Genomic DNA, 9,751 nt, shown 5'->3' on the forward strand with positions numbered 1-9,751 from the left:
TTGTCTTATGCCACCAATTTTGGGGGTGATTTGTTACACAGCAATAAATAACCAGAACAGACACCTTCTGGTAAATCAGAACCTTCATGCCAGAAAAAAATTCTCTCAGAAGCCTCACCCCCTTCCCTTGTGAGGCCCCTTCCTCTCCCTCACTCACCACCCACTTACCACCCACTTCCTTTGGGAGTGCCCTCCTTCCCTTTCAAGGCTGTGCCCTCCCCTTTGCTCAGTGCCCCCTGTCACACTTACAGAGTACAGGTTGTTACATTTTGCTCTCCTTCGCTGGCAGCCTGTACTGAACGATTGCTTTTAGGGTCTCCATCTTGGTCTTTGGAATCTGAAAAAAAGTTGTGTGTGGACCTCATGGTACCGGGGCCCTGGAGGAGCGCATCCTAAGCTCTCTCCCTCAGGGACCTCAGCCTCTTTCCCTCCCCCTGGCCACGCAGTAGAACTTTTGCTCTTTGTCTTGACTGACAGGTCGGTATCCGTAGACTGCAATCATCACAGAGGGTTGAGGGCAACAGCCTCCTGAATTCTGCTGTGCAGAGCTGTGGCTTTGGTGGGTGAGTCGAAGGAGGCCCTCCCGGCTCTTCGTCTCCTGGCACCTTATGCTTCACAGCCAAGATCCAGCTAACCTGGTTGGAGTAGGGCTACAGAAGTCCTCCATGAAGGTGGCTGGAACTGGGTGGGTTCAGAACTCTCTACCTAAACCTAGACCTGTAAGGTTCAGGTAACCAGGCCTGTGGGATTCTTGCCCCCCTGTTCGTGCAAAGGAAGGAGTGTGCCTGTATGACATTTCTAGCCAATCCAGTGAAGAAGTCACTTCCAACATCCAGTACACTCCTTATAATTATAACCAAGCCTCTGGCACGACCTGGAGAGAAAAGATGACAGAAGTGCTTGTAACAGCTGGACAAGAGTTTTCCAGAGAGAGAAGAAAGAGACATCCAAAAAGCCTGAAGCAGGCAGTAGCTGGGATGTTGGAGGGATATAAAAAGTCCAGGCCAGCTGGAATGGGGATGGAAGGGAGAAGGCCGGGGGAGGATGCAGGAAGGGATGGAAGGGCCAGGTAGGCCATGCCTTGGAGATGACAGCAGGAGTTTGCAGTTTATTCTAAAGGAAGAAGGGAAGCACTGGAGGGTTATGAGCCGTGACCATCACCCAGAATCAAAGATTTCCAGGTGGAGCTGAACGTCCAGTTTGGGAGGAGAGTATCAGAAGCCTGGCTTTGAATCTTCCATGCAGAGCAACCAGAACAAGAAATCTCCCACAAACTGCATCTTTGATGAAACTAAGAGATGGAAATAATTTATGCATGTGAGGTTGAATGTACCAGAACAAGGACAGGAAGCCATAGCAATGAGGTGGCTGCAGGGGAAAGGATGGGGCACATGACCTCTTCTAACGGTGGAAAAACCCAAATCGGAAGCCAGTATTCACGGCAAGAAGGAGAAGGGCCCCACCCATCACTCATCACCCATCACCCACCCCGCAGTGTGTTCTGCTGTGAACAGGACAGACAGGGCATGACATGAGTACCAGGGACCAAAGAAGCATGCCTTCAGAAAGCAGTTTCAGAGAGTAGACGTCTGTCCTCACTGAGCCAGCTCAGGAATTAGGCGTCGAAGGAGGCCTGGTGGTACAAAATATCCTGTTTCACTGAGTCTGGCTGGATTCCACTGAGGCTGGCAAATCTATCCTAATTTCAGAGAAGTTAAAATGTGGGGAAGCACATGGCCCACGGCGTTCAGAGGATGCCATCCATGGCGAGACATCTCAACTCGAGAAATATTAAAAAGTGACTCAGAAAAGATGAAATATGGTATTAAAGAAACAGTCACAGGAATTCCTTGATGGTCCAGTGGTTAGGACTCTGCGCTTCCACTGCTGGGGTCCCGACTTCGATCCCTGGTCGGGGAACTAAGATCCCACAAGCTACGCAGTGCAGCGGCTGTTGGGGTGAGCCATGAATCTGGCCATCGAGGCTCACCCCTCCCAAGGACTCCTCTCCCCTCAGGATCCTTCTGCCAAAAGCTGGTTCAGGCAACTGCAGCTCATTCAAACACAAGTCATCGGAAATGTTTCTTGCAACATTACAAAGATAACACAAGGGGAAAAAAAAAAGGAATAAGAGAGGGTCAGATTTCACTGTGCGCAAAAAGTCACTGCAAAGCAAAGGAAATTGCCCCCTAACCTTCCAACATAAAACCTAGGATGTAATGGGGTAAACGCAGCTGGGAAGGAAGAACACAAAGCAAACATACAAGCCCTGAGGGGAGAGCCAGACATCAGAAAGTAGTGAAACAGGAAGTGGTCGGACTTATGAAAGAAACAGAAAAGAAAGACAAAAGAATTTCAAGAAGGAGGACAATTATAAGAGGTGAACATAGCAAGGATGACAAGGTTGAAAATAACTGTTTCTAAAAGAAAACTGATAAACAGTGAACTGTATATAAAATAACACACAAACACATTTTTAAAAACAGAGGCTGAGTAGGAAATGAATATGCATTGGAAATTAAACTCATCCACTCCACACACACTCACTCCACACACACACACACACACACCCTCCTTCCCCCAGTGACTGGCAGGCAGCAATGGGGGGCGGAGGGGTTTACCGAAAGGATTTTCTGCAGCTGTAGGTCATTTTCCACCAGCAGGATGTTCACTTTGGTGTGAGCAATGACATATTGACAGGCTTCCGCAGAGTTGGTGGCATAAATACCAACACAGAAGCCCCTGGGAAAAGAAAACACATGCACGAGTATACCCCACATACCTTAAGTCAAGAACGAGCGGTCTGGAAGGTGGGGGGAGGGGAAGCATCTGCGGGGGAGGGGAAGGGTCTGCAGGTAAGGTCTGAGTTTGCAGCCTCAGCACCAGCTTCCCTCCCTCCACAGCTGGACAGTGATGAAAAGGACAAAAATGACAGTGATGATGAGAGGATGGGCTCCCGGGATGTCATTATGACATGGAACCCTCACAGTACCCCATTTTACAGATGAGGAAACTGAGGCTCAGGGCAGGGAAGTCACTTGTTCAGGGTCCCATGGCAAATAAGAGGTGGGGGTTGGACACCCCCACCCTTCCACCCGTTCCCTTCATTCGCAACCTTTCGTTCTTGCTTTGAACCATTCTGCTGTGGGTTCCCTTTGTATCTCCCTGCTGGCTGATGACATCAAGGATCTTTCCAAGTGCCTGTTGGCTACTTCCCTTAGTGATGTTTCTGTACAAGTCTCTTGCCCATTTAAAAAAAAATTTTTTTTTTTTTTTGGCTGTACTGAGCAGCATGTGGGATCTTAGTTCCCCGAACAGGGATCAAACCCATGCTCCCTGCAGTGGAAGCACGGAGCCTTAACCACTGGACTTCCAGGGAAGTCCCTCTTTTTGTGTTTTTATTCCTGAGTTGTAGAAGTCCCTTGTGTATTTGAGATACTAGTCCCCTGTTGGACGGGTGTGTGTGTCTATCTCACTGGCTCGCCTGTGGCTGCTTCTGCAACCCCCGCTCACATCTCCGTGGGAACCAGCCTGGGGCTGCCAGTCCCGGAGCAGCACCGCCCAACATCCACAGGGACCCGGGCCCAGGGTCTTACCCTGCGAAGATGGCGCCAAGAGCTGCAAGGAACCACTCGACAGAGTTAAACCCAAGGATGCCGACTGAGTGGAAAGGCTCCAAGCCCAGCTGGGGAGGCAAAACCAGACAGACAAACAGAAAACAGAAGCAACAAAGGTGGTTTGCTTCCGGATGGGATCTGCTCACTGGCAGGTGAAAGCAGACGCCAGAGCCCACAGAGTCACAAGGGGGACAGCCTGTGTTGAGATGAAAATCCGGAGTGTGATTTTTTTGTGTGACTCTTGGGAGGCTGGTTTACCTCCCTCTCCGTAACACCCCCTTTATTTATTCTAATTTTTATGCATTTTTTTCTATATTTGTTTTTATTTGGTTGCACCAGGTCTTAGTTGTGGCAGGCAGGCTCCTTAGTTGTGGCTCGCTGGCTCCTCAGTTGTGGCATGCAAACTCTAGTTGTGGCATACATGTGGGATCTAGTTCCCTGACCAGGTATTGAACCCGGACCCCCCGCATTGGGAGCGCGGAGTCTTAAACCACTGTGCCACCAGGGAAGTCCCCTATGTATTTTATTTTTTAACCATTAACCAACTTTAAGTGCACAGCTCAGTGGCATTAAGCACATGCACACTGTTGTGCAACCATCCCCACCATCATCTCCAGAACTTTCTCATCCTCCCAAACTGAAACTCTGTCCCCATTAAACACTGACTCCCCGCCCCCTCCCCCAGCCCCTGGCCTTTACCATCTACTTTCTGTCCCTATGGATTTGACTCATCTAGGGACCTTTTATAAGTGGAATCATATATTTGTCCTTTTGTGTCTGGCTTCTTTTACTTAGTGTAATGTCCCCTAGTTCATCCATGTTGTGACAGGTGTCAGCATTTCACTCCATTTTAAGGTTAATGTTCCATTGTATGGACGGATCACATTTTGGTTATTCATCCACTGATGGGCACTTGGGTCGCTTCCATCTTTTGGCTGTTGTGAGCAATGCTGCTATGAACATGGGTGTCCAAATATCTGTGTAAGTCCCTGCTTTCAATTCTTTTGGGTCTGTACCCAGAAGTGGAATTGCAGGATCATATATGGTGATTCTAAGTTTAATTTTGTGAGGAACCGCCAGACTGTCTTCCAGTGTGGCTGCACCATTTTACCTTCCCACTGACAGTGACGGACGGCTCCAATTTCTCCGCATCCCCACCAACACTTGTTATTGTCTGGGTTTTTTTTTTCTTAATTAGCCATCCTAATGAATTCATTTTTATTTTTAATCATAACAGTACTCAAAGAGTGATACCCTAAGGTGGTAATAAGTTGCACTTTTGAAGGCATAGCCTTGATCTGAACGTGGTTGAGGATGAATCAGGAGACCTGGACATGAAAGTGATCATGCTTGGTGCTCACCCCCCTTTTGTCCTGGAAACTCCAATTTTGTTGGCTGTTTTAGTCACCTGGGCAAGGCTGGCAATGACCCTCTGTCCCCGGGGAAAACCTAAGCATTTGGAAGGCATCTGCCTGCTGATGCTTCAGAACGTGATGCAACATGTTTATGCTTAGTGGCAGAAAGGCTGTCTTCACTGTGGACAGTGTCTCTATCAATGTGTAGATAAACTGACTTCTTTCTGATTGGATCCCTGAGATTTAGGAGAGCAGGAGTCCTTGAACTCCAGAACTAAGGGCATAGGGAAAGAGGACCATCTTTCAGGAAGGGTGAACTAGCCACAGCACTATGGCGTGGGGGTAAGGGCAGCCAAGAAGAAATCCAGCCCAAGCAGGTGGTTCCTAATTCCGACCTCTCACAGTCTCTAGATGAAGACACATGGGCATCAGAGGAGGGGAGAGAGGAGCTTGGGTCTAGGTCAAAATGTGATCGGATTTCCTGTAAGTCAGAACCATCAGGAGATGCCCTTTTACAGTACGAGATGTCTGTTACATTCATCATCTATGGCTGCATAACCCATCATCACAAATGTAGCAGCTTAAAAGAGCACACACTTATTATCCCAGTTTCCACAGGTCAGGAGTCTGGGGGGCTGCACAGCTGGGTTCTCTGCCTAGGATCTCCCAAAGCTGCAGTCAAGGTATCGGTGGGGACCATGACCTCCTCCGAAGCTTGGGGGCCCCGCACTTGGAGGTTGTTTGCAGAATTCATTTCCTTGTGGTTGAATGATTGAGATCCTCTTCTCTTGCTACCTGCCAGCTGAGGACCGCTCACAACTCCTAGAGTCTGTATGCCATCCCCTGCTACATGGCCCTCTCCAAGCATGGCAATTTACTTCCAAGACGGCAGGAGAATCTCTCTTAATGGTTCACCCAATTAAGTCAGGCCCACCCAGAGCACCTGCCCTTTCTCATGAACTCAAAGTCAACAGATTAGAGACCTTAATGACATCTGTGAAATCCCTTCACCTTTGCCATCTCAGGAGGGAAATCCCATCATAGCCCACAGTCACAGGAAGATTATACAGCACAAGTACACCAGAGGTTGGGAATCTCAGTGGAGTCACCTTAGAATTCTGCCTAACATGCCTATCAGATAGGCGCAGATGAACAGTTTTGATAATATGATGTTGACAGTAACATAGGTAAACAGATTCTCTCATACATTGTGAGTGGACTTAAAGGGCATTGTCTTTGTAGGAATTCATTGTACAAAGAAGGTTCAATATGGCACTACGTATCGCGTAGCAAAGGCTGGAAGCAACTTAAATGCCCACCCATAGGGGGCTGATTAAGTCAATACTGTTACATACGTATTTGCAGTTGTTGAAAAGAATATGGACTTTACAAAATAAATCAATATGGAAGGATCTCAGAATGCAGCAACCAGCCTCCAAGACGAGTTCCATCTCCTGGTATTTTTTTTTTTTTCTTTTTTTTTTTTTTTTTTTTTTTGCGGTACGCGGGCCTCTCACTGTTGTGGCCTCTCCCGTTGCGGAGCACAGGCTCCGGATGCGCAGGCTCAGCGGCCATGGCTCACGGGCCCAGCTGCTCCGCAGCATGTGGGATCTTCCCAGACCGGGGCACGAACCCGCGTCCCCTGCATCGGCAGGCGGACTCTCAACCACTGCGCCACCAGGGAAGCCCATCCTGGTATTTTTGTTGTACACAATCCCTTACCATATTATATCAAGCTCTGCTTAACCTTGTGAAAGAAGTGATAGTGTGTCATTGCTGAGATCAGGTTATAAAAGGCATCACGGTTCCCGTCTGGTTCCTTCTCTCTTTTGGATCACTCATTCTGGGGGGAGCTGGCTGCCATATTGTGAGGACACTCAAACAACCCTACAGAGAAGGCCATGGAGCAAGGAACGGAGGCCTCCTGCCAAGAGCCAGCCATGTACAAATGATGCAGCCCAGGCTGACAGCTTGACTATAGCCTCATGAGAGATCCTGAACCAGAAACATCCAACTAAATCACTCCTGGATTCCTGACCCACAGAAGCCAAGAGATAATGAAGCTCTGTCATCTTTTTTTTCTTTGCAGTACGCAGGCCTCTCACTGTTGTGGCCTCTCCCGTTGCGGAGCACAGATTCTGGACGCACAGGCTCAGTGGCCATGGCTCACGGGCCCAGCGCTCCATGGCATGTGGGATCTTACCGGACCGGGGCACGAACCCATGTCCCCTGCATCGGCAGGCAGACTCTCAACCACTGCGCCACCAGGGAAGCCCGCTCTTGTCATTTTGAGTCGCTAAGTTTGGGGGTAATTTGTTATGCAGCAGTAGCTAACTAATACACACATATACTGTGCTAACAGAAAAAAAAGCAGATTGTAGACTCTTGAGTATAATATGCTACCATGTGTGTAAAAGTGTACTTCTATAGAATTATATAACATGTACACATAATTTATTCCACAGAAGAGCATAGAAAAAACTGCAAATGATAGCTACCTCCATAAGAGAGGGGACAAAGATTGGAAGGAAATTTTTCACCAGTTAACCTTGTATCTTGGGGTGCCTTGTGCATTTTGTCCCATATGTATGTATACATAAAAGGAATGATTTAATACATGATGAACGAATGAAGGAATGAATGAATGACTCATTTACCTTGAGTAAGGCTCTTGCAGCTTTTCGACAAGCCTCGTAGTACTGGTTGTAATTCAGAACTTCCCACTTTCCATTCTTGTTTGATGCGAGGGCTGGATAAGTCCCAAATCGGTTGACTGACTCCCGAAAAAATTCAGGGATGGTCGTGGGGGTCTCCTGGCCTGGCCCGTGTTTTGAAAGCCTCATAAGGACTTCTCCATCTTGGTGAATGGTCCATGGCCCAGGAGTAACTGCAAATAGTCACCAGGGTTGGGTGGCAGACTATTTTTATTCATTTAATAACTCAGGAGTTGGGGGGGGGCTGTCTTTTTGAACCTGAATTAATCCCACACCTTGAGTGAAGTCACATGGTCAGTGCTGGTCTACTCAAGCTTCCTCTTGCATTTACTTCTTCCTTACCCTCTCAACAGTTTATTATGAAAATTTTCAAGCATACAAAAAATTGGATTGTATAGCTAATGCCCTCTACCCACCACCAAATTCTACAACTTCTAGCATTTTGCTGTATTTGCTTTATCATATCTCCATCCAGCCATCCCTCTGTTTATCCATCCATTCCTCCATCTTACTTTTTGATACATTTCAAAGTAAGCTGCAGCTGTCCATCCATTTCACCCTTCAACATTTGAATCATTTTAAAAAATTTTATTGAGGTATAGTTGATTTATTACAACGTGTTAATTTCTGCTGTACAGCAAAGTGACTCAGTTATGCATATATGTATTCTTTTTCATATTCTTTTCCATTGTGGTTTATCACAGGATATTGAATACAGTTCCCTGTGCTACACAGTAGGACCTTGTTGTTTATCTGTTCTATATATAATAGTCTGCATCTGCTTATCCCAAACTCCCAATCCTTCCCTCCCCTACCCCCCTTCCCCTTGGTAACCACAAGCCTGTTCTCTATGTCTGTGAGTCTGTTTCTGTTTTGTAGATCAGTCCATTTGTGTCATATTTGAAATTCTACATACAAGTGATATCATATGGTATATGTCTTTCTCTTTCTGACTTCTCTTAGTATGATAATCTCTAGGTCCATCCGTGTAGCTGCAAATGGCATTATTTCACTCTTTTTAAAAACATTTTAATCATTTGGTGTGAATCAGCCTTTAGTATTTGAATCATTAACTAGAATTCCATATTATTTACAAATGATATATATATACACATATCTGCATTGCATTATTATTACATCTGCACCGTATCTAATTATATCTGTACCATATGTATAATTACATCTATATTATATATGTATATAATTACATCTGTACTATATAATTATATTCTCAGTCTAAATATTATTACATCTGTACTATATAAACAATTACATATTACATCTGCCACATATATATACATACAGTTAATCTGCACTATATATAATATATGTAATATGTAACATATAATATTATATATATTATATATTTATGTGCTTTACCCACACAGGCTCACCATCCTAATAAGGAGGTGCTATTATCAATGCCCCCACCCCCGCCCCGAGTACCAACAATACACACAAGGCTTCGAAAGAGCAAATGACTCACCCATTGTCACTCGGCTAGCAGAGCTCTGCTCTGAACCACGGGGCCCCGCTGTCAACCACTTGCCTGTGCCGCCTCTGCTCCCCATCACATATAGAGACTTGGCCTCGCAGGTTCGGGCATCTCCGCCAAGGCCAGCACCTGGGGCAGGGAGGAACTGTGCCTGACTCTCCTGACCCGGACCCCTTTATAAAAAACCATGGCTGACTCAGCGCACCTTTCTCTCTCTCACAGCATACCTCGTTCTTGGCCTATGTCTGCTTTAAGGTCCTTGACCTTCTCTTCTCGAGTCATTGGGGTTTCAGCCCTTCCAGGTCCGCAGAGACCGTTCTTCACAGCGCTGCAAGGCACAAAGCAGGGAACTTAGCAGGCCTGGCAAAGGGGCTGCAGGTCTGAAGCCAACTCCCATGTCTGCTTAGTCATGTCTTCCCAGAATCCTGGGGTTGATTAGTCATGCCTGTCCTGGGCCTAGGAGGAGAGGAGAGTGGCCTGTATGCCAGATCATAGAGCAGTTGTAAAGTCCAAAGGGTGTTCAGTCTTTGAGTTTCCAGAAGAGTGGCTTAAACAGTTAGAATATAGGGG

The 9,751-nt window shown here is 46.7% G+C and overlaps 1 protein-coding gene across 1 annotated transcript in view; it reads right to left on the reverse strand.

Annotated features, from left to right (window-relative positions):
* Positions 1-9,494, reverse strand: part of ACSBG2 (acyl-CoA synthetase bubblegum family member 2) — a 32,681-nt gene extending 23,187 nt beyond the window's left edge. Inside the window, 6 exon segments of the mRNA XM_081230729.1 lie at positions 250-264; positions 266-337; positions 2,622-2,742; positions 3,597-3,685; positions 7,630-7,859; positions 9,409-9,494. Coding sequence (XP_081086855.1) covers positions 250-264; positions 266-337; positions 2,622-2,742; positions 3,597-3,685; positions 7,630-7,859; positions 9,409-9,463 — 582 coding nt within the window. The 5' untranslated portion in view covers positions 9,464-9,494.
* Between the last annotated feature and the right edge of the window lie 257 nt (positions 9,495-9,751).

The sequence above is a fragment of the Mesoplodon bidens genome (genome assembly GCF_964165515.1).
Source record: "Mesoplodon bidens genome assembly, chromosome: 4".
Lineage (NCBI taxonomy): Eukaryota > Metazoa > Chordata > Mammalia > Artiodactyla > Ziphiidae > Mesoplodon > Mesoplodon bidens.